Below are 24,280 nucleotides of genomic sequence, written 5' to 3' on the forward strand. Positions count from 1 at the left end.
TCCGCGCCCGCAGCTGCCGGGGCATGGTGGGCAGGGTCGCCGTGGCCGCGGCGGCCGCCTCTCCCCTCCTTCCCGGGAACGACGGCGACGTTCAGGTGAGGACGCGGGCCGGGAGTCGCGGTGTGGGGGCGGAGAGAGGGGTTGCGGCTGGCGGGGGGCGCCCCTTCAGTATTCGGCTCCTTTGGCGGTCGGCCCCTTTGGCGTTCGCTCCTTTGGCGTTCCGCCCTGACCCACCCGTCCGGTGTACCGGGGCGGTGTGACGGGCCGCCCTCCCGGCGCTGCTCACGGTAGGCGCAGCCCCGCGGGCCGGACTGTCATTAAACGCATTCGAGGGGCTTTGGGAAGAGACGTTTTCTGCTTCAAAGGGTGTGATTTCAGAAGAGTTGAGTTTCTGGTAAACCAGGGATTGTAAAAGTCTTAATGAGCCAAAGTCTTTCTTGGAGTTGTAGAAGTAAATGCTTTTTTATGGTTTGAATCATTATATGAGATAAGAATTCTCTTGTGTTCACTTTCTTTAAGTACTCTTAAAGGTACATTGTCTTCCTAAGATATGTCAGATGTTTACGGTAGGATCAGGCCTTTCTAAGTGATTTTGGAATTCCCTCTTAAGTGCTCCAGGCATTCTCTGGGCAACATCTCAAGGTCGATCATCTGAATTGACCTAGACCTTCAGACTTCTAGTATTGTGAAATCTCTGCAGAGCTGTTCTGAAGACCTTGTGGTCCTTTCCGGTTTTGACCATCTCAAGGTTTCAGAACAGGAGTTTTATTTATCTGAGCAGAATCTTTATTTCAAGCTTAGATGGCCCTTAAAACCTGGAGATATAGTTGTGTGCGCACCCAGTCTGAACACATTAACATGAATTTTTGTCTTCTGAAAAAGTTCTATATAACTCATCTTAATATTTTAAAACTAAGATTCACGTTGTCCCTTTTGCAGCCGTGCAAGAAGCGGCGAGAGGAAGATGCTCCTGTAAAAACAATCACAAGGTATTTTTCACCATTAGCAAAACCAGTGGACAAAGCATTGCCATCACCAAAACCCAACAATATCTTGGATTATTTTAAAAAGACATCTGCAACTGAGAATGCTGTATTCCCAGTAGGAGCTGGAGAAAGTAAAACACTCTTGGATGCTGATGACAAAGAGTGTAAATCATCTTTCAAGCCATCTTTAAAGCGGAAGAGAAAAGTTAAGAAAGTCAATTTAAATAATATGCCAAAAGAAATTAAAGAATCTCAGAATGACATTGAAATAGAAAATATTAGTGATGACAGCAGACTAACTACAGGACTGCAACAAGACAGCAATGACTTGCTTGCTTCTTGTACTCTAGTGGACCAAAAATGTGTAAGAGAATTAGCAGAAGATAATGATCAAACAGGGAACTTCCCAAACGTTGTCCCCTCCAGAAAAAATGCAGAAAACTTCAGTTGTGAAACAAATGGATCAAAAAATAGGATAAGAAAATCAAGGAAAAGGAAGCACAAAGTAAATATTGATTTGTCTGAAAGCTCTTCATCAGAAAACCAGGTGAATGAAACGTGTAAAAAGGAAACTGAAGAGAAGACAGATACAGTAGCAGAGTGTGATGCTGCTATTGGTGATTCCAGTTTTGAGGTTCATGTGGATGATGGGACATCCCAGGTAAATAACTGTATAATAACAGTGTCATTTGAGGATTTCTTGAGAAGTCAGGGAGAAAATAATGTTGAAGAAGACAGAAAGCCAGCAATGGATACTTCCGGTACAGTAAATGAAACGGACAAAACTGACAGTATTACTGACCCAGAAAAGTGTGAGGAATCCCAACAGCTGCCACTCAGAACAGTGACTGTCCTTGCACAAGTTCATTCCATTCCCCCCAGATTACCTCCCTCACATAAGGAGCATAAAGGCTCTAGGAAAATAGCTTCCATTTTTTTGAAGCAGAAGGGACGTGTAGGGGAAAAGGAAAGCAGCCCAGCCCTCTTGGACAGTGAGCAAACAGAACAGGTGACTCAGAAAAGAAAATCCAATGTGGTTATTGAGGAAGAAGAATTGGAGCTGGCTGTACTGGAGACTCCAGGGTCGGATTCTCTGAGGCCAAAATGTACTCTGGAAGAAAAGCATCAGTTTATGAAAGCTTTTAGACAACCAACAGCAGGTGTAACAAAAAGTGCAGTCAAAAAGGCGCCTGGAAAGCAAAAGCAAGCTGCTGCAAAGTCTTCAAAAGAAAAAGAAGGATCTGAAGATGTCATTCCTTCAAATAAAGGATTAGAAAGTGGGATACCAGAAGATTATGTGGACAAAAACACACATTCTAAACCTAAAAGCAATAGAACTAAATCCAGAAGTTCTAAGAAGGTTCAGAAAAAAGGAAACAGAAGAAAGAAGGCTTCAGAAACTAAGAAAACTGATGTCTCAAACACCAGCAATAATATTGGAGAAGAGGATTCAAGTGTTGGTGTTGTTACTAAGGAAAACACCTTAGATGTAATAATTTCATCAAGCCCAGAAGTGAGCGAGTTAAGGAGGAGTTTAAGGCAGCAGAAATCCAAAACATCAACAAACGTTACACCTAAAAAGCCCAGGGCTAGAAATGCCTGTTCTGCAGATGAATTAAGTACCTGCCCCTTTGAGACTTCCACCCCAAAAGCACGCAGACAATCCTGCAAGCCAGGCAGCATGTACAGAGCTGAGGTGATTACTGTGCCCTTTGATGGAAACAGCCCAATAAGGTAAACCTTTTAGAGTACATTCTGCCTTTTTGCCCATTAATTGTATGCAAGTATTTTGAAAATAAGACGTAATTATAAATGGATTGTATAGCAAAGTTGCATGGATGCTGATCATGGTGGGTAAAAACAGAGAGGAACCAAAGCTGACTATAAATGTGTTTGTACTAAAGACATCAAAAAAAACCCAACCAAACAACAAAAAAACCTTAACCACCAATTGGGGAGTTGCTTTTTTAAAGGCTTTTGAAAATGAGATTGAGAGTAACATTTCCCTTTATTAACCAGTAGTAATTTCATAATACTTTTTTCTCTAATTAGAATGAGGTTTACACGTATCAACGCAGCTACAAAATCAAATAAAGCTGAAGCAAAGAAAAATGAAGAGTCTCACTCCAAAAGCACAATGGTAATTTATGTAACAATTTGTGTCAGTATTTTGTCATTTCCTCTATGAGTATAATTGTGGTGTATTCAGTATTGTGTAATCATCTAGTGTAATACAATATGACAGTTCCCAGCTGCTCTATGGAAAGGGAATATTTATTTATTAGTTCTCTGATTTATGACAAAATTTGAGATAGTTTCTTATACCTTAGATCTTAAAACATGTTTTATTAGTAAAAATCCACTGTTCATAACAGAAAAATCCCATAAAATAGCTTCTTCCTGTGCTGCAGGTTCTCAGGATGGGATATAGAAACGACTGGATGTTGCACTTAGTGCTGTGGTTTATTTGACAAGGTGGTGGTTGGCCAGAGGTTAGCCTTGATGATCTCAGAGGTCTTTTCCAACCCAAATGGCCCAGTGATTTGTGATAGTGTTTGGGCACAGCAGAACAGCTGAGGCTTAAAAATAGCACTGCTCATATTTTATTTGTTCCATGAAAAAATTTGGGATCTCCTCACAGGACTCTCACTCCCTTTTGACAGCTGTTATATCATCTTGGTTTGGTTGTCCTTTCAATTATTTTTCTTTTTGATACCAATGAAATTTTGCAACAATTACATACACCCGTGAAAGTGAAAAATCATATTTATATGCAAAGTACTTAGTGAAGAGAGTGCTATTAATTGCTATTTCATTTTTTTTGTTCTTTGTTAACAGATAAACTCCACTTCTAAGAACATATCCAAAGCAAAGCAGCTGATTGAAAAGGCAAAGGCTGTACAGCAGAACAGATCAAAAGTGAATGAGGACTCAGCAGCTCCTGTAAGGCGCTCGACTCGACAGCGAGTTCGTGCTGAGAAGAAGAAATCAGAAGAATGTGATGTAAGGCTTTGCGGGGGGTGGAATATTTTTATATATTTGTGATTGGTATAAGCAACACAAATGCAAATGATTCCTACTTGATTCTTACAAGAAATGTTTGTAAATTAAGGTAGATATTTGCAATGTATTGTTAATAAAGGAGGAAAAGTTGGGTTTCCTTTCTTACTTGATTTGCTTTTCCTCTAGGAATCAATAATTCTAGGTTCAAGCATGGATAATGTCCCTACCACAGAGCAGAGTGTGAAGGAAAAGAAACTTCGGAGCTTAAATGATGTTTTGGGGAAGAAGTCTAAAAACTTGAAGGTTGCAAAGAACTCCAATGGTAATTGGGTTTTACTGAATGTGTTTATTTTTTATTACAGAAACATTTTATATTATTGACTATTGCAACTTTATTTCATAAAGCTGGCTTTGCAGTATATTAATCTTCTGATTTATCTTGTCTAATATTCTAATATATCCCTTTCCATTTTATATGAATTAATAGTGCAGAGGTTGTTTACATGTGTTGTTTTGCTTTTTCTTCATTCGGGGAAAAATGTTGTTTGAAAATTGTCAATTGTATATCATGTTTTGTTGCATCTCCTTTTCTTCCTAATTTTAGAAAATAGCATCTATACTGAGGAAATAATTAGAAATAGAGCTGTAACAAACTTTTTTCAACTTTCTCTTAAGAAAAGGAGATTGCCTGATGATGTTAAATGGAACATACAGGTAGTGAACACAGAAGCAAGGTTGAAATTTTATATCAGTGCTAATCTAATAATTTTTTTTTTTACCTTTTTAAAGGGAAATTGGGATATCCACCTTCCTTCCTAGGTAAAAATGCTCAAAACTCTGCAGGTTCACCAATTGTGATCTTTGATGAAAGCAGGTAAGTCAAGAGTGCAGTTGCATAAAAATCAAAATTCCAAGGTTACTTTAACATTCTCTCATTTTACAAATTTAAATACACTTACTGAAATGTGCTATAAATATTCATGACTTTTATACTGATTAATAATTTAATCTGCTTGCAAAATTTTAAGTGTGTCTTGGAGAATTCCTCAGCCATTTTAGAACAATATGAGATGTCTGGAAATGTAGTTGATGACTGATTAAAAAGAAATTCCAAATTGCATATAAAAATACAAAACCAAAGAGAATTTTTTTTAGATTAAAATTTTTAACACATAATTAATTTCATACTAACTACATTAAAATTAATTTTAGCAGTTCTGACAGACTGTTTTTAACTCATTTGGAAGAGAATGTGATTAAATTCAGCTTTGCATAGATGGAAGTTCTACTAATTCTATCTTTCTTTCTTTCTTTCTTTTTGTTTTCTGTTTTCATTAAAGCCAAGATGCATCTGAGAATTCTCAAGATGATGATCCATTCAGAGCAAAACGTAAATTCTTGATGAGTGGATTACCAGAGTCACTGAAAAGGCAGATTGCAAAGAAGGCAGCAGCAATGGAAGCATACTCTCTTGCAAGTTCCTGTTTTAAGACTGTTGTCCATGTACAGCAGAAGGATGACTGTAAGCTTTTGTTAAGCATTTGGGTTTTGTTTAAATAATACTACATAATTTTGAGGGATTTGTGCAGAAAAAGAATTTGAACAGCTTAGGACTGGAATAGGTGAGAGTTTCCTCTTGTTTTGTGTCTCAGTAAGAGAACAAAACTTACAAGCTTCCAGTGAGATGTTTTTCAATTCAAAATTTACAAATTTACAAATTATATTGATGCTAAAGTAGTCTATTAATGCATGAGTAAGGATGCAAAATTCTTAATATTTAATCCAAAAAGTTGATCTGTTAAGTTCCAATTTGGAGAATAAAGATTGTGTTGGATTGATTTGGGCAGAAACCATTTCCTTCTGACAAAGACAAAAGACTTCACTAAAGAGAGATGTCTAGCCCATTTCTTTTCCCTAGAATAGAAGTTAACTCTTGTTTTGGTTTTGCTGGGGGTTCTTTTGTAGGTTTTCCAATGTGGAAATTGCAATCACCATCATGTCCTCTATTAACCAAGCTGAGGGAACTGAGTACTGAAGTCACCAACATCACAAAAATCACTCTCTCACTTGGTGAATTTTCCACTGTGAATTCAAAACAAACTGGAAATTGTTCTGCACCTGTGGTTAGTACTTTAAAATTCAAATTGTTTTGATATTTGTTTGGAGTTATGTGTGATAAAAACCTCACAGTTACGTTTTTAATAACTCCTGTTGTTTGAATTTATTTCAGTCCTATAATTTGTTGGGATTTTTTAATTTCCGTGTGTGTGAGTTACCCATTTTACATCTTACCATTAGACAGTTCTCATCCATTCTTAACAGTTTTTGTTAATCTCTAAATTTAACAAGATACTGCCAGTTTAAATTATACAAAGTTTTTGAGTAACTCTGTGAGTGTATTCCAGCTTTCAGGCCACCGACCAGCTTTTCCTGATGCCTTCAAGAAGGATTTGCTAGAAGAGATCGTGGCTTCTAATCCTCAGTTTCCAGTGAGAAAATACTACTCCAGGTTCCTGAAAAAGCAAACAGAACGGTTGGCTTTGGAAAACAGCACACAAGGTTAGGAATCTGTGTAGGGAGAAAACCACCCTCACTCTCTCTGGCATTAAAAAACAATTGGGAATTCTTAAAAATACATTACTGAAGGAATACTGTTGTTAGAAATAAATTGATCCTCACATTTTAGATTATTTTGACCAAATTCTTCAAATATGGCTTAAGCAAAAGCACAGTAGTAATGGACATAGCCTGAAATTTTAAATGGACACAATTTTTTTTTTTTCTTAGAAAGCAGAGATGGCACTGCAAATCTTGATGTAATTGAGAAACATCCTGACAACTGGAAGGAAACAAAGAGGAAAAGGAAAGAAACAGAAGATCGGAAATCAAAAAGAAGAAAACAACTTCAAGGTACAGAGACTGAAGTGAAATCAAGAGTTTCCAGGAACCTTATTCCTCCCATATCTGGAGAAAAACAGACAGAGACAGAACAAGCCACACAGTTGGAAAAAAACAAGACCCAGAAACCAGATGGTGTGACAGAAGACATTGGGTGTTTATCAGATCCAAGTGCACTTTCAGGTAACTGCATTTCCTGTCTCATTTTAATCTTTGCATTGAGGAAGTGTGTGTGATGCATGTTAGCTTTCCACTGTGATGCAAAAATCGTATCTAGTCCTAATACTCTGCTAGATTTGATCAATTCTGTTGCATGAAGAACTGTTTAAAAAGGACAATATTTTTTCTGTAGGTGTGGAAAAGGAGGACATGCTCTGGACAGAAAAATATCAGCCTCAAGATTCCAGTGAACTTGTAGGGAACAAGAAAGGAATTGAAAGGCTACACAGGTCAGAAGTTGCAACATGGATCCATTCCTAAAATAACTCAAAACTTCATGTTACTTGATAATGCTCAAGTACTGAGAGAGCAGTAATTGTCTGTACTTCCCTGCAAGCATCCTGATCCTGACCTTTCTGTACTGTCTGCTTTTGACAGGAATTTAGCACTGAAGTCCACTTAACACATGGTGCTTTCAGTTAAATTTTCTGTGTGTGCTTAAGTTACTGGTGTGGCTCTTACACAGAATTTAAAGGTCTTTCTGACAAAACAACACTGAATTTTGAGTGAATAAGTAGTTTACCAAATGACTTGTTTTTGTACCAATCAGCTAACAGAATGGAGAATGATAAAGGAAACCTTTTCTACAAAAGAATCAAATCCTGAACATTTTCTTGCTTTTATCTGAAAGGACTTGATAAGTTTCTGTGGGATAACCAGTGGCTGATGTCCCCTAGTTTTATGTTCTGTTCCATCTTAATGTGGTTCACTTAATTCACCAGCAATTTTTATTCTTGTTTTGTTCCTTGCTTTTATAGTTGGTTAAAAGAATGGAAAAAGAGAGCTGATTTGGAAGAAAAACAAAATCAGAAAAGGGAAAAGGAAGACCAAGAGCAAGAAGGTACTGATAGAATTAATACAGCTTCACTTTTGTTACAAGTTGCCAAAAAATAACAGTAATCCTTTCTTCTTTTTAAAAAAATTCTACAGATTCTTTAAGCAGCCTTGACTTTAAAGATAGTAAATCTGATACTGAGGAAGAGACAACCCTTTGCAATACAGTTCTGATAACTGGCCCACCAGGAGTGGGGAAAACTGCTGCAGTGTATGCTTGTGCTCAGGAGCTTGGGTTTAAGGTTTGTGGAGTTCTTTCTTTCCTCAGTGCATTTTTCTTATTTATAACTAATGATACAAAAGCATTTGGAATACAAGATGTCTAGAATTTAATTTTTTTTTTTTTTTAAACTAAATAACATTGCAGATATTTGAAGTCAATGCCTCTTGCCAGCGTAGTGGGAGACAGATTCTGTCCCAGCTGAAAGAAGCTACTCAGTCTCATCAAGTGGACAAAAAGGGTGTGAATGCACACAAGCCTTGCTTTTTTAACAGTTGTAGCACTTCCAAGTCACCAAGTAAGTGTTGTGGTTCTTATCTAAGGTTCTCTGTTTGGTCTGAATTAAGGGCTAGATTTTGTGGAGGGGAGGAGGTTGTTAAAGACTGAATTCCCCAAACAAATTTCAGATACCCATTGTTTTAAAAAAGTTAGCAGATTTAGCTTAGCTGGCCATAATAGTAAGAACTGGTCTGTAGGTTAACGCAACTACAGACCAAATTAAATAATGACTTTATTAAAATACTGACTCGATTACGTTATTTCTGCAGTGGTAGAGCAAGTGCTGTGGCATTTGAATAGAAAGTTGAACAGAAAGCTTTTCCTATAACAAAAGGAAAACAAACAAAAATCTGCACAGTAAACCTGTCATTTACCATAGATAAAAAAATGGGTTTTACTTTAAATTTGTCTGAGAAATATCAGTTTGTCATTATATCTCCAAATGAAGTTTAATGTAAAACATACCTTGCAGAAAAAATGTATTCTCCAAAGAAGGTTATTTCTCCAAGAAAACCTCCACTGTCACCAAAAGGAGCAGGATTAAAACGAAGCTTGCCCTCTAAAACACTTGCAAACTACTTCAAAATTTCCACCAAACGTAAAGGTATTGATGGAGAAGCAACATCTGAAGAAAAGAATGGAGGTAGGTATTCCTTTTTAATAATGAATTACCTTTGGAGATGGAAATGATACACCCTCTATGTGGAGCTGTGTGGAGGAAAGAACAGATTCTCTTAAGCATTTGATACAGGGGGGATTTTTGAATCCAGTACCTAGAAAGTATTAAATGGTTTCACTCTTCTTTCCTGCTCAATTATTTATCTATGTACAGGAAATACTCAAAATTCACTAGAAATAAAGAAAGATGCTCAAATTAAGCCAATAAACAAAGAAGAAGGAGGAGAACACAACAGGAAAAGTGCAACATCTCTCATTCTTTTCGAAGAGGTAAAATTCACATGAAATGTACTGTGACTATGTTCACAGCTTGTACTGCTGCTCAAGCTCTTGATACTGTGTTTGTTTTCTGTAGGTGGATATAATATTTGATGAAGATGCAGGATTTCTAAGTGCAATAAAGACATTCATGGCAACTGCAAAGAGACCTGTAATTCTTACCACGAACGGTGAGTAGTGTTTGTGACAGTAATTAGGCTTTACAGACAGAAGGGCCACTTTTAATTAGAGGCTGTAAATGGTGATGGTTGAATACTGCTCCTAAATGCAAAATTAAATGAGTAGAGACTGTAAAGCAACTGTTTGTGTGTTTGAATAAAAGTACTGGCTGCTCTAATGGATAAAGAAAATAACTATGAACAATGTCATGACAGTTCATTGATCTCTCTTTATAGATCCAACATTCAGCTTAATGTTTGATGGTTATTTTGAAGAGATCAACTTTAAAACCCCTTCCTTGGTAAGTCTGTGCTAGGAAATGCAGGTACATCCTAAGCAAGTCAGCTGATTTCAGTCTGAAATGTAAATGTTTGGGTAGGTTTATATATTTCTGATGTTTCTGATGTACATATTTGTTTAATCAGAGACAGACATGTCTTTGGGGTTTATGTAAGAATGTGTAGGACAATTTTATCTTTACATGTAGAAGCTGTTTCACTAGCATGGAAGATCTATTTTCCAATTTACTGGAATAAAGAACAATAAGAACTTCCTGTAATCACTACATTTAGTTTTTAGAATGTAGTTAGATAAATATCTGATAGCTCTGATCTGAAGGTTGGTTATGCCAGTACTGGTTCATTCATTAAAAAGTATAGGAATTATTTTAGAGATATTATGGGTTATTCCTTTAATGTAAGTACTAGTGTTCTGTGTAGGAAATAGTTTTATTTGCAGCTATGTATTAGATGAAAAACCTAAATAAATGAGAATGGGAAGGACTTAATTATTGAGAAGGGAAAATTTCTTAATGTGACACTAAAAACCTGTTGGACTTCCAGGCAATTGCAGAGTTAAAAGAAAGAATGCAAGAAAAACCTTTAAAATGAATATAGTTCAGTAAAAGCTGATCACTGGTGATCAGAAGCAAGGTGTAGCCTCAGGACCATGAGCATAATATGTTTGTGTGTTTGTTTTTATTCAGCTGAATTTCTAAATTAAACTTAGGCTACATATATTGGGGAGTTTGGTTTTCCTTACAGGTTTTAATCTAACTGTAATCTGTATTAAAAGGCAAAATGTATTGCAAGCATAAATAGAATAATTTACTCTTGTATGACTTCCTGCAGTGTGATTGGCAATTGTTTGAGTGGTCTCTGTGTAACTGTTGTTTAGATAAACTCTGTGAGCTACCTCCAAGCTCTGTGCCTGGCTGAGAACCTGCGGACAGATGTGACAGACCTGGCTGCTCTCCTGACCACAAATAACTGTGATATCAGACAAAGTGTCCTGTGCTTACAGTTCTGGGTTAGAAGTGGAGGTGGATGCTTGAAAGAGAAGCTTTTGGCACCTCAGGGTATGTTGGTTTAATTTAATCTTTAAAAAGTATCCGCCTAAATATGGATTTGATTAAATCAAAGCATTCTTAAGACATGTATTAATAGATGGTAACTTCTTGTAAGACTCCTAAATATTTGTGGAAGGGGGGCTTCTGCTATTTTTATCTACTTCAATGCCTTGTATTAATGCATAAGGAACTACATTTTGAGGGTTTTACTGCCCGTCATTATGTACTTACCATCTCCCTTTCATGTTCTGAGTAGCAAAACTGGGCAAAGAAGGGAACCAGTAGTAATTTTTACTCCAAGTTTGCAGTTCTTTATTCATGTAGCTGGGTTGTAGGCAATTCACCTAGAAGAAGCAGAGCTGAAAAAGGGGTAAAAATGGGACAGCTGGCAAGCAGGCAGGGGTAGAAACTTGATCCTAAAGGATTCAGGAAGAGCTCCAGAGGTGTGAGGGAGTGTCAGGGAGAGACAAGTGAGGCATAGCCTCCCTCAAAGGTTGCTTGGGAAGGAGGAGAGTGGGTTGGTAGCCTGACAGCAGTGATGTGGGCATGGGGATGTCTCATTTCAGCTGCTCTGTTCCTCCAGCACCACAGCAAGAGGTGACAGTTACAGCATCCTTTGTGACAGGATTTGAGGCAAAGAGTTGGAAAATCAATTTCATGATTCAGTTGTTCCCTTTCAAGTAAAGCCTGTTATCTCTGTGCAGGAGGAGAAGAGACAAGGAAGGCAGATAATGACATTCATCCTGCAAAGTCTAATGATTCCAAGGTGGATTTTTCTCAAGCTGATGATGCATATCTTCAGGAGTTTCCTAAATGTCATACAGGCTGTGTGGAGACATTGCTTGGCCTTAAGAACATCCTGTTGCCTTCAGAAGATTTGTTTACATTTCTTAAGGTATTTTTATAGTTGACTTGGTAATACTTTGAATGATTGCCAGAGAATTGAGTGTAACCATCACCAAGAACAGCATCATCTTAGAAGCAAATCTCTGAAAAGGTTTGTTGTAGAAGTTAGAGAATTCCATGACTGTTAAGTACAATCTGAACTGGGGTGGTCTCCTGCAAGCAAAACAGTCCCTCACCTCATGAGCACAAAGCCAGGAGTGTGAGATTTTCTGTAATAACATTTTTATTTTTTTAAAAGGTGTATTTTAATGTATTGATAAAGCTTTCCATCATTATTATTTTACAGCACAAAATCACAACCATGGAGGAATGGAATAAATTGGTGCAGCTTCTCACAGAATTCCAGATGAAGCATGTGGATTTTGTATATAGTAATCTTGAACTTATTCTTCCCTTACCAGTGCAAGTTCTGTCAAACCAGTCTGAAGCCTCAAAGTCTATACTTGAAAGGACTACTGTAGTGTCTTCAAAAGACAGATCTACTAAAAGTTCTTGCTCTGGAAAGAGTAGCCCTGGAAAAAGGTCTAAAAAGACAAAGGCTCAGAAAAGGCTTGAGATATTGGATGATAGTGACTTATTTGATTCTGAGCTGAACTATTCAGCTGAATTTATAACTTTGCCATCAGACAGTCCTAAATCATGTGCTGAAATTAATAAAAAGGAATCAAAATTGTTGGTGCCTAAAGAAGAAAAAGAAGTTAAAACTGAAACCTCAGCAAATGAAAAAAGGTCTGCAGTTGTTTTTCAGTGTCTGAATTCACTGACTGAGTTTGTGGAAAACATGTCCTTCCTGGATTGCTGTGTAAACTCCAACACCAGGGAACCACTGGAGTTTTCTAAAAGTGAAGAATTTCACTGGACAAATGCCAAAATCAGAAATGGTCTTTGTGACGAGTTCAGTATAGAAAATACTGATTGGTGGAGTTCCCAGAGCTGTAGTGAAATAAAGGCAGCTATTGAAGCACTCAGCTTCACCAGAAGTTCTGTTAATATTTCAGAAAACTTTGAATCCTTTTTGAGTACCAGTAAAACACCTGAAAGTGATCAGCTGAAGACACTTACTCTGCCTGTCTCAAACACAAACAATTGCATATCCTTCAGTCAGGTAGCTAATTCAAGGTAAGACTTGGTTAATATTTCTGGAGTATAATGCAATTATTTGTCAAGAAGAGCATTTTACAGGGTATAGGACTGTTTCAGATTTGGTGTATACACATTCATACCACTATGACTGTTGTCAGTGTGCCTCAAAACACTGCAATACATTGTTTACTGTGCTTTTACAACCTTAAATTAACTTCTTGTCAATCTGCAAAAAAGTGACTTTTCTTGAACAGCCTGATTAATGTTGTTCAGGAATGGTGACCTTAGTCTAGTTACTTCAAAAATGGACAAACACCACCACCAACCCCAAAAGAGTAACAGAACCCTAAAGGAATGGCTTTTTCAAGACACATGGGATTCTGCATGTACCAAACATGCAAATTTGTCACCCAGTGCTTGCTCATACATGAACCCATGCTAAGTGTGATGGTAGGTATTGCTTGATGAAGACATAAGAAAATACAAAGAGAAGCAGTAACTTACACTAACAAAGAATAGCCTTTAATCCATTGTAAAAGACCAAAGAATACTATCCCATACTAATACTAGACTACTATCCCATACTAATAAAACCCATACTAAGCATGAGTTTTTAACATAAACAAGTTATCATAGGTAAAATTGGGATATTGGGCACTTAATGCCCATTCAGGGGTCTGAACAGGAAAATGGCTTAGAGCCTTTTTTCTGTAAGTCAGTGCCCAGGGGAGCAATGTCAGAATGGATCTCACCATCCATCCTGTGACCAGGTTTATATAATGGGTTATACACTGGACCTGACACTGATATTCTGGCAAATACCAGTTACATAATGATTTTTTATTTTGGAAGAGCACAGATGCTTTCGGTTGTGGTTGTACTGAACCTCACATCTGTATCTACACTGAAGAGCTCCCCAGATCAGATTCTTGACTAAGACAAGAGCATTGGCCAAACAAACTGCTGGGCTCCATGCTTCTGTCCAAGTGCAGCTTTGGGATGCTGTGTAAGCAGCACACAATTAGAAGCTGCAGACATTTGAACTATTGGGATGCAGTTCTGGGCATCAATTTAATGGAGTTTTAAACCAGTGGCTTTAATCCTAAAGAACTAAAATCATCACTGCCCATTCTTGAGTAAGAAACAGTAAAGCTTCATTCTCTGTTTTAGCACTCACAAAAAAGCACAGAAGAGGCTGGCTGTCATCAAAACTGTATTCTCCAGAAGTCCTTTAAACCTGGGCAATAAGCAAGCTAGTATCCTCGAGTACCTCCCCACTCTCCGCAGTATCTGTAGGTCTGAGAAGCTTAAAGAGCAAGGGAAGACTAAAAGAAGGTAAGTTTGGGTTTTCTTGCTACATTTCATTATAGAAGGTAGTTAAGGATTTTAATAAAATATTTTGTCAAATAGGAAGGTGGACATTTGTCTCTGAGAATAATAAAAGTGCTGCCTTATATTTGGAAATAACTTTGTTCCCTTTTTTACAATCTTTTTTATTTTTTTTTTTAATAGGTTCTTGCATTATCTTGAAGGGATTCATCTTGAAATACCCAGACAAATGATAAATGGTCTGTCTTTGGACTTCCCTTAAAACTGCCAACACCAGGAATACTTTGTGCCTAATGGTGGTATCCTCACCATAGTTTGTTTGGTTTTTTTTTTAATTACCACATTATTGTATATTCAGAGCCATTTGTATATTAAATTTTTATAAGTATTTAAAATAATGTATATACCTATTGTCATTATACTGCTCTCCACAGCTGAAATGTGGGTTTGTTTGGTGCTTGTCCAGCAAGGGCATTCATAATATTAAATGCACAACTATTCATTGAGGACTTCTTGCTCTTTCTAATTTGTGGATCACACAGCAAGAAGTCCTTTTGTAACAACCAACTCTCACAACCTCCACAGCAAAGTTGCTGTTCTCTGAGGAGACTGTTTTTTTCATATTCAGAAACAAAGTAAGTTTGTTTCTGAATATGCAGTTAAGGTGATAAGTAACTCAAGGTGGGAGGGGGCACAGAGAGGATGCAATAAGTCCTCCAAAGTCTAAATGACTAAAACCAACTCTTCACTTTGACCACAGGGAATAGTCCTTACAAAGCACTATGCCTCAATGTACCTATATTTGTATACTTTCATTGTTTACAGCTGTCAGATCTGCATATTAATCTCCTAAAAAGGTAGAAAAAATTATTACTGTAGCTCAACATGGTCTGAAGACATTTAGGCAAGATTTTGTAAATAACAATTATCCCAGTGTTGCTTCGGGTCCAGGAATATTTAACTACTTCTAGTCTTGTATATTGTGTTCTATTATTAAGCTTCTCTTTTTGTATTTGACAAGACTTCAGCCTAATTATTTGTGATTGAATCCGTTTTTATACAATAATAAATTTGTGAGATTTTGCTACAATCTTAATGTTTCTGTTGTATGAAAGATAAAACTCCTGAAACATATTTTTAAAAGGATTTTAAAACTGGAATTACTTCAACCATGTACTTTTCTGCCTTTTCTTTGCAGTTGGACTGTTCCTGTTCCTCAAACTGAGTCAGACTGCTGCCATGCAGTGGTGCTCCGCTTTCCTCAGTGTCTCTGTAAAAATAAGGAAGGCCATTTGCTAGTTCTGGTCTCATCTTACATGTTTCATGTCTTATAGATGTTCAGGAATTAGAAATGTTTATGGAAATAGTAAATTATTTTAAGCTTCTGCATTGTAGAGTGTCTTTATAGTTTACTCTTTCCATAGTCCAGAATTCTCAAAAAATTACAGTGGTGGCTGTTAAAATCTTCGTGGCTTGATTTTTTTGTATCAACAGTCTATGCTTTTCCTGCATGATTTGTAAAAATACATAAATACACATTTTTAAATTTTTTAAAAATAATGAAGTAAATGTGTTCACTGCTTTCTAAAGGCACTATCAATCTAACTAGATTACACTGAGGACCTGCATAAATTAGAGACAAGTCCTATAAAGTAGTAGTATTTTAGGTAATTCAGAGATAATTTGAAAGACCCAAATTAGAAAGCAGTGAGAGACAATTTACCTTCTTTTGAAGTCAGCTCTCTGGTTTTAATAACTCCCTTAAGAAATTGTTTACAGAATCTGCTGTGGTATCCACAAGGTAAGGTGGAATTCAACTATTTCCCTTCTTGATCAGGTATTTACCACATGAAATCACATCAAGCTACTCTGAATGAAAGATAATCTGCATGTGATGATTTGAGTTTGGATTTTCATGCATCAGGTATGAGCATCTTTTGCATGCTAGAATAAAGCAAGTTTCCAGGAGGGAGGGGCTTGGGGAACAGGGGCCCGGGCTGGTTTTGGTTAACTCTGCTTAGAAGGAAATGCTTCACAAGTTCCATTCCAGTACTATGAAATTTGCCTGTTTTTAATACAAAATATTTTCCTGCAATAGTTTGGGCCCTGGTTAGTCTTTTATGTACTGCCCTTTGAGCTAACTTCTGTGTCTTGAAATCAGAAGTAAAAACAACCCTGAAGTTCCACCATGACTCTCTCCCATTTAAGCAGCCGTTATTAGGTGTACAGCAACTTAAAACCAAAACCAACAACCTTGTTCTTCTTAGGGAAATCTCAAACAAGTTTCAAGCTTTTCTTTCTTTTTGCTTTCATTCCAATATCGCCTTCCAGAATGTAAATGAGAGTGTGACATTATTCTACCCATGAATAATGTAGAAAAAAGCGGTTACAGTTGCAAGAACGAGCCAAAGGCTCTCCTTGGCCACACCCCTCTTAGTAAAGAACTGTCGTTGGGGGAAAGCTGCCGGGGCCCGGGCCGAGCCGCGCGCCCCTAACCGCCCTCGGGAGGAGGCGCCGGGACACGGGAGGGGACGGGGCGTCCCGAGTGTCAGGGCCGCTCCGGTTCCTCATTTCCCAGCTGGGCTGAGCCTCCCGCAGACTCCGCGCCGGGCACCGAGGGCCATGGACTACGAGCACAACAAGGCGCAGCTGCTGGAGCTACAGAGGACGGCCGGGACCGGTAACGATTGCTGCGCCGACTGCGGGGACCCAGGTAAGGCGAAGGAGACTCCGCGGGCAGCGCCCCTCGGCCCCGGACCCGCTCCCGGGGGACAGCGGCTGTGACCGCGCTGGGGCTCCGGTGCCGTCTGCGCGCTGCCCGTCCCGGTCCGCAGCTGTGTCCCCTCGGTCCGTGCGGGGCAGTGGCTGCGCCCCTGGCTCCGTGTCCCGCAGGACGGTCCCGCGGCACTGCCCGCTCCGGGACGCGGCTCTCCGGGAGCCCCTGCCCGCTCCGGGACGCGGCTCTCCGGGAGCCCCTGCCCGCTCCGGGACGCGGCTCTCCGGGAGCCCCGCGGGGCCAGGGGACCGCAGCGGGGAGCAGGAAACGACCCAGCCGCAGGCGCTTCCCCGGGTTATTCGTGGACAGGGCATGAAGCTGCGGGAGGAGGAGGAGGGTGCGTGGGGTGGATTTCCAGCTCGGGGAATGTCTCTGCGCAAGGGTTGGGGCAGAGAAAAGCACGGAAAAGCCGCCAGGGCCCCCGCGCCGGGCTGCCCGTTCGGATGGGTCAGGCGGGAGCCAGCAGGAGCTGAAGAAGGCGTCAAGTTTGCTTCAGTTTAGCGTGATGGGGAGAAGTGGATGGTGGCGCAATATAAGGAAATGGTCTTGCCAGAACACTCAGTGCCCATAGGGATGCACCTGTCTAAGCTGCTTCAGGGCACGTAGCAGCAGGCAAGAGCAGGAGCCTTCACGGGCAGCGGACACAGTCCTCGCTGTAGGTGGTTGTACACTGTTGTACTCTCAATAGTGCACACTGTTGGCACCTGACTTCCATTGTTAATTCAGCCACAGCAGCTTTTCATGCAGAACTAATAATTAGCTGAGCTTTTCCATCACCACTCACCTGCCTGCACAGTCACCTTAATTTTAAAGCAAATAGGCAGTTAAAGAATGTACAGATTCAGGGGCTACATCGGTCACTGAGGAAAGCAGGTATTGTTCCCCCTGAACACAGTGAAGTGACAGCCATAAACAGTGGGGTGGGATTCGAGGTATTTATTATGTGTGAAGCCTGGGCTGTGCATCAAATGTGGGGTTTTATCCTTGCCAGTGGCTGTGCCTTTTCCCGTCTATTAATTGATTCTTTGTGTTTTTATCTAGATCCAGAGTGGGCTTCTTACAAACTCGGAATATTCATTTGTTTGAATTGCTCTGGAATTCATCGCAATCTTCCTGAAATCAGCAGAGTCAAGTCCCTTCGACTTGACTTCTGGGACAGCAATTTAATAGAGGTACAGGGGGAAAAGCAATAATTTTCCACATTTCATAACCTCCTCTGCCATGTAATTCCTATGCCATCCACCATGGACAGTGCAACAGAGCCAAGTTAACTGCATGGGTAAATTCAGGGGCTTTTCTTATGACCTGCTCAATCAAATTACACTGATAGGTGACCATGTTCCTAACAGTCTGTGGTGTATATTTTTATATACACAGTAACTTCTCACTGTGGTTTAGAAACCCACAAATATTTCCTGGTAGTATGTTCAATTAGGAAAGCAACACACTCTTCCTAAATATTGCTTCAGCCTCTCATCATTCAGTTGAATTGTGCTAATAATACAATCACAGTTAATATCTGGGAAGAGATTTAAAAATAGGGAGATCATAAACAAATTTTCTCCTAGTTTTCTTTTGTTCTTTTCATCAACAACCATAGTTTTGTATTCCTTCCCACATGATTCAGAACTGTAAATACTGAAAAAGGTGTAAAATAGTAAAAATAGTAAACTGTAATGCTAAAGGGAATTTATAAATGTATGTAAATACACACTGAGAGTTATGGCAAGACTCAGCAAAAAGTGCAGTGCTCCCTTTGATACAAGTCTCATTTTACATTCATGACATGGTGTTGATTTACAGTGGCACACCTAACTGTAATTTATTTTGTATTTCAGTTTATGAGGAATCGCGGAAATCTCTGGGCCAAAGCTAAATTTGAGGCCAAGGTCCCTCCATACTATTATATCCCCAAGTCCTGTGACTGCATGTAAGTTGATGGTGTATTCACTGCTGCAGAACTTTACCTCTGCGTCCCTTACAGGTCTCCTTGGCTGGCTGCTGAAACTAGAGTAGAGACAGATCAGCTTTATCCATGTTTTCCTCTTTCAGGGTTTTAAGACAGCAGTGGATTAGAGCTAAATATGAGCGTGGGGAATTTCTTGACACCCAAGTCTGCCAAGATCCCTGTTCTGCAGGTAAAAGGATTGTCAGGGAGGTCTCAGCCTCAAGGCCAACAGCACAATGTTCTATTGGCAGCTTTGCAGATCTCTAAGGTTGACTTGTCAAATTTGAATTGCTGGATGTGCAGTCACTGCTGTGAGTCTAGCTTTGAGAAGAAACTCCCAAGAAAAGGCACTTACACAAGTGCTAGGGTATATTCAGATCTTACAGTTCTCTATTTCTCCACTGATTTTTTCATATGAGGGGAAAATTCTCAGATGGAGAAGAGACTTGAAACTGTGCCACATCACCCTTAGCTAAATAGTCTTGCCCTTGTGTCACCCCTCTCTGACCCTTGCCTGTCTGGTCTGCAGGCAGCCGTGAAGGATGCCTCTGGAAGCTTGGGACGGGGCGCAGACAGTTCCAGAAGAGACAGTTTCTCCTGTCAGCAAGGGAAGGGGTGATGAAGTACTACAGCAAAGAAGTGAGTTCTTCAGCCAGAGCTGGCCATAAGTAGCAGTCAACAGTGACCCTCAAACCTTGCTCTTTGCGGGAAAAACCCAGCACAAGTAGCTTTGTCTCTAGTTTTGCAGCCAGTTTGTGCTTAGAGAAGTCCACGTTTCCCCATTAACATATGTGGTATATTGGACAATTTTGGATGTAGTTCTTTTACTCATCCCTTATCTCAGCCCTGCAGCCTCCTTTTGCATAGTGAACAAAGGAAATGGATACTGGCAGCTGAATAGCAAGACAATGAAGAGACCTGCTGGCAGTTGATAACTCTTACATTATCAAAATATCCTCTCATCAGCTCCAGAAGCAGGGTCTTCAACACGACTCCTTTCTGTGAGACTGTAGATAATTAGGAGGCTGGAGATAGACCCATGCCTTGCAGACCCAGCCCTCTTTATAGTGACCCAGCATTTGTCAAGGAATCTTTGTAAGTGGTTTTATGTTGCATGTAATTAAGGCTTTATGTTTCAGGTATATCCAATATTCAGATATTATAGGATATCTGCTTTCTATTCAGTAGGGATCGAGGTCTCATAGAGCTGATCTGTCCTGCAGTACATTCCCTGAGAGCACTTTAATACAGTGATGCTTTTAATTTCACAGTCCAAAGGTCCAAAAGCCGTTATCAGCATCGAGACTCTGAATGCAATGTTCCAGGTGGAGAAAATAGGACACAGTCATGGGCTGCAGATCACATACATCACAGATGGTCAAACCAGGAACCTTTTTGTCTATCACGAAAGTGGAAAGGTGAATATAATGGAGATTCTGGAGTAAGCAAGATGGTTAGACGTTGGATCTGTATTTTGGAAGAGTTACTGTGTCTGCAAGATCTAGTTTTACTTGGCATCACTAAGACTTATAGAATATAGGAAGTTGCAGAATCTGATGCTCCTAATGGTAGCATCTTGCTCCTTTTCTGTTGGGGCATATATTCAACCTCACGCTTTTGATAGTCTTAAGTGGTGCATAGGTGTAAATCTCTGTAAGGTAACTGCCTTGCCGTTTTACACAATTTCGGGATTAAATTTCTTGACACACATAGAGATTATTGTTCTATATTATTTCCAAGCCAATAATGATAATTTTAAAAAGTATCTCTATAGATATTGTTAGACTTCTGTTTCTTCCTTCAACAGACTTCTTGTGTCTTTCCAGTTACAGAGGTTTTTAAACAATCCATAACTGAATCAATTGAAAAAGCTTTTGTATATAGGCTTGGGTGTCTGTTCATGCTGAGAATGTCTTGGACCTCCCAAGAGGGGAATTCTTAAATTATTTTCAAGGGTCAATGTTTTTCAGGTGTCTGGGACAAATCACGGATTCTCTCTGCCCCTTGGGGAGAAAGTACCTCTTTATAAAGAGGTGACAAGGAAAGAGAAGGGCATTTTGGAGAAGCAGTGTTCTGACTCTTCTTGTTAATCTTTATGTTTGTGTTTGCTGTTTTCCTAGGAGATTGTTGACTGGTTCAATGCTATTCGGGCAGCACGTTACCATTACCTCAAAACAACCTTTCCAAATGTCCCTGAGCCTCAGGTGAGAACTGAACAGGTCTTGAAGCAGTCTAGCCAAACGTAGCAAGCATGGGAAAACATTTTCTCACATCTTGTGACAGAGTCAGGTGCTCACAAAGCAGCACTTGGGTCCAGGGAATGGACAGAAGAAGTAAAAGGAAAGGCCACACTGAATAACATGCAAAAGCTTAGTCAGTATTCAAGGCCTTAAAGTCTCCTTGTAATCCTTACAGAGTGTAATCTGTCAAAAATATGTTTCTTCTTACTTCAGACTTCCCTTTACCAAGTAACCAAAAAAATCCCAGACCCCAAAAGCCACAATTGATGGTGATTAACTTAGACAAAAACAGAACAGAAATGCAGTCTTGAATGAGACAGCCTGTCCTGGTTTTGGTTGGGACAGACACAGACTTTTTTTGTCTTTGTGTTCTCCTAGCTCATACCCAAGATCACAAGAAATTTTGCCAAAGAAGGATATATGGAGAAAACAGGACCAAAAGTAAGTGCATACATGGCATTACACAAACAGGATCATTCCAGATTGAGAATATTTGGTAGTTCAATGATGCTGACTCCTATAAGATTTGCTCAGTGACTCTCTGTTTCCTGGGTTGATAAATGACACTCTGCTCCTTTGGGGCCATGTTTTATTTTGTGTGGAAAATAAGATGGGGAAGAAGAATTCTTGAAGAGTAAGCAAGGTGGATTAGCTGTCAATGGACATGCAAAGTGCTGTTGCACAACACCACATGGATTGCTGTGTCTGCTAACTTCATCTCCTGCCACAGCAGAGCATGACGTGCTGACCCCCCCACTTCTCTGTTTCACTTAGCGTCAATTGCACTTAAGTCACATCTGCTTAGAGCAGCAAAGTGTCATTTGAGTAAATTTCTCTACAGTAAAACCAATAGTTTGGTTTGTTTTATTGTGGGAAGTGTTTGGGCCAGTACTCTTGGAACAGAGGAGTGAGGTTTTGGGCACTGCTGAAGGAGGAGATAAAGATCTGAGGACTTCTTTGACCACAGCCACTTCTTGCCTTCCTCTCCTCTGAGTGGACCATGAGCCAAGTCCCATTATAAAGTTCAGAGGTGCAATGCTGCTACTGAATATGCTGGGTTTTGGCCCAGCTGTGCCAGTGTTCCAGCACCTCTTCTGCAGGTACTTGCACAGAGCATGAAAGATTTTGTGGTTTTTTCCTGAGTCTTAAATTCTGCTTAAACTGAGCTGAGTCCTAGAAGAGGCCTCTTCAGTTTAGCCTGGAGCAATTAATAGCTCAGGAGTGGTCAGGTAAGTGTAGTTGATGAAATTAGCACTTAAAAAACCCAGCTAGTATTGTACACCAAAAATTCTAGGGACAACCTTCCTGATCAGATTGTTGAAATTGATTGCTCACTCTCTTCACTATCACCACTGGCTCAGGGGTTGTTCTCTGCAGAGCTTTCAATCAATTTCCTGCAACTTCCTAATCCTGTTAATTTGATTGCTTCCCTGTCCAAATGATTGTCATTGAATGTAAATCTGTAGTTTGAGCCCAGGGAACAATGAGAGCTGAGAGCTGCACACGGCAGTCCTGTTACCAGTTGCAGGGATGAAGGAAACTCAACTCCAGCTCCAGGTCATTTAAGTGGTCCTGGGATTTGAATAGACCAAACTCCACTTTGAGACTCCGGTCTTTAAAGAATTTCTACCATTTCCTTGTAGCAGAAGGAGGCCTTTAAGGTACGCTGGTTCTGCTTGGATTCTCAAGAAAGGAACCTGATATACTTTAAAAACCCACTGGTAAGAGGAGTGTTCCTTGTTCTACAGCCCCTTCATGAAGCAGATGGGCAGGAAGGGTCTGTTCTATACCTTTTCCAGTGGCTGTGCCAGACTGGAGCAGGCCCAGCCTCAAGAGCCCATCTCCCTTGCCAAAGGATGTCTCTAAAGCTGAGCTGGTTGGGAACTCTGGCCTGTACAGTGGCTGTGAGGAAGATCTTTTAAAAGCAACTGCTACTGCCTGTGGTGTTCATGCCCCTTCTCCTCCAGGCCTAGTGCTTCTGTGTCTAACCTTAGCCAAGATGAGCAGTATTCCAGTATGAGGGACTTGACAGCCCCAGTATCCTGCTTCCTAGCCCTGCTTTACCTTAGCCATGGGAATGTCCTTCCCTATCCCTTCTGAACACCCACCAACCATCTCTGTAAGGGTGGGGCCCTGCCTTCTCCTCACGGGAATGCCTGAGAGTGCAGAATACCCCTTTGTGTGTTCCCTGCTGGTGTCACCAGTCTGTGTCATCAGTTCCCCTCTCTCTGTGCCTCCCCAGATCCTTTCCATGTCAAAGGACAGAGCAGTGTCTGCTGGCTAATGGCTGTCTTCTGCTTCCTTCCTTCCAGGATGCATGTGCACAGGGCCAGGTTTTCATCGGAAGGAGGGATGAGGGATATGAAGTACGAGATGATTTGCCCCAGAAGAACTGGGCGAAGAAGAAAAAACCAGTGATCACTCTGGTCACGCCAGTGAGAGAGTTTGTGTTTATCTGTGACAGTGACTGGAAGCAGAGGGAGTGGATGGATGCCTTGAACAGAGTCATCACCCAGCTCTGATGTCCACAGGCAGGAGCAGACAGGCAGCTCAATTTCACCTGGCTGCAGCTTCTGGCCACACAGGGACAGGGTTGTTTTCAACAGAGTGGGGTGAATGTTTCTTACTGTGCTACATTTCTGGCACAATAAAAAAACAAGACAAGTTTAATTTGTGAGGATACTGTAATGGAATCACTCCTCTAGTGGAATCACACAGATGCTTCTAGCGCCTTGCTTTCAACAGTCTCTACTGTTTGGCTTTTATGTGAGTGGCAAATCCAACATCCAATGAATTTTTTCCAGAGCACAACCCCAACACAGTGCCCTGGTGAACACTTCAAGAGTACAGGATGATCAGTCACTGATCTGTCTCACCTAAGAACAGATGAAGCTTAATGAGCTTGATTAGACTGAACATTGAAAGGCAGAAACAAGATTTAAAAGTATTTTCTTCAGTGACTTGCTTGCAAACACTCCACAAATGAGGACTGGTGTTCAGTGTTGGAGGGGAGCCTTCTCATCAGGTACCACTGTGTGCAGGAACTGATGGAGATTGCACTGGCTGACACAGAGCACTGAGTGTTTCCGTGCCTC

General features: G+C 40.1%; 2 protein-coding genes across 2 annotated transcripts; both read left to right on the forward strand.

Annotated features, from left to right (window-relative positions):
- Window positions 1-23: 23 nt before the first annotated feature.
- ATAD5 (ATPase family AAA domain containing 5) lies at window positions 24-15,391 on the forward strand (the record flags this gene model as incomplete). The annotated part of the gene is made up of 23 exons (XM_083874715.1): window positions 24-95; window positions 940-2,720; window positions 3,039-3,126; window positions 3,825-3,989; window positions 4,176-4,311; window positions 4,779-4,863; window positions 5,330-5,511; window positions 5,955-6,112; window positions 6,395-6,548; window positions 6,777-7,070; window positions 7,240-7,336; window positions 7,865-7,947; window positions 8,037-8,182; window positions 8,308-8,458; window positions 8,912-9,082; window positions 9,272-9,387; window positions 9,473-9,566; window positions 9,792-9,856; window positions 10,732-10,912; window positions 11,608-11,798; window positions 12,096-12,928; window positions 14,063-14,227; window positions 14,405-15,391. The coding sequence occupies 23 exons, from the start codon at window positions 24-26 to the stop codon at window positions 14,481-14,483; spliced, it is 5,487 nt and encodes a 1,828-aa protein (XP_083730841.1). The 3' UTR covers window positions 14,484-15,391.
- Window positions 15,392-16,830: 1,439 nt separating this feature from the next.
- ADAP2 (ArfGAP with dual PH domains 2) lies at window positions 16,831-23,831 on the forward strand. Its single transcript, XM_083874347.1, has 10 exons — window positions 16,831-16,934; window positions 18,039-18,169; window positions 18,836-18,927; window positions 19,050-19,135; window positions 19,475-19,584; window positions 20,217-20,363; window positions 21,066-21,149; window positions 21,564-21,626; window positions 22,829-22,906; window positions 23,498-23,831. The coding sequence occupies exons 1-10, from the start codon at window positions 16,844-16,846 to the stop codon at window positions 23,705-23,707; spliced, it is 1,092 nt and encodes a 363-aa protein (XP_083730473.1). The 5' UTR covers window positions 16,831-16,843; the 3' UTR covers window positions 23,708-23,831.
- Window positions 23,832-24,280: the final 449 nt, after the last annotated feature.

This window comes from Zosterops lateralis, assembly GCF_965231275.1.
Source record: "Zosterops lateralis genome assembly, chromosome: 18".
NCBI lineage: Eukaryota > Metazoa > Chordata > Aves > Passeriformes > Zosteropidae > Zosterops > Zosterops lateralis.

What these genes read in the sequence shown, in the direction of transcription:
- ADAP2 (XM_083874347.1), top strand. Translation starts at nt 16,844, where the DNA reads ATGGACTACGAGCACAACAAGGCGCAGCTGCTGGAGCTACAGAGGACG. An exon ending in TCTATCACGAAAGTGGAAAG is followed by an intron (nt 20,364 to 21,065) that starts GTGAATATAATG and finishes CTGTTTTCCTAG; the next exon opens with GAGATTGTTGACTGGTTCAA. An exon ending in CAAATGTCCCTGAGCCTCAG is followed by an intron (nt 21,150 to 21,563) that starts GTGAGAACTGAA and finishes GTGTTCTCCTAG; the next exon opens with CTCATACCCAAGATCACAAG.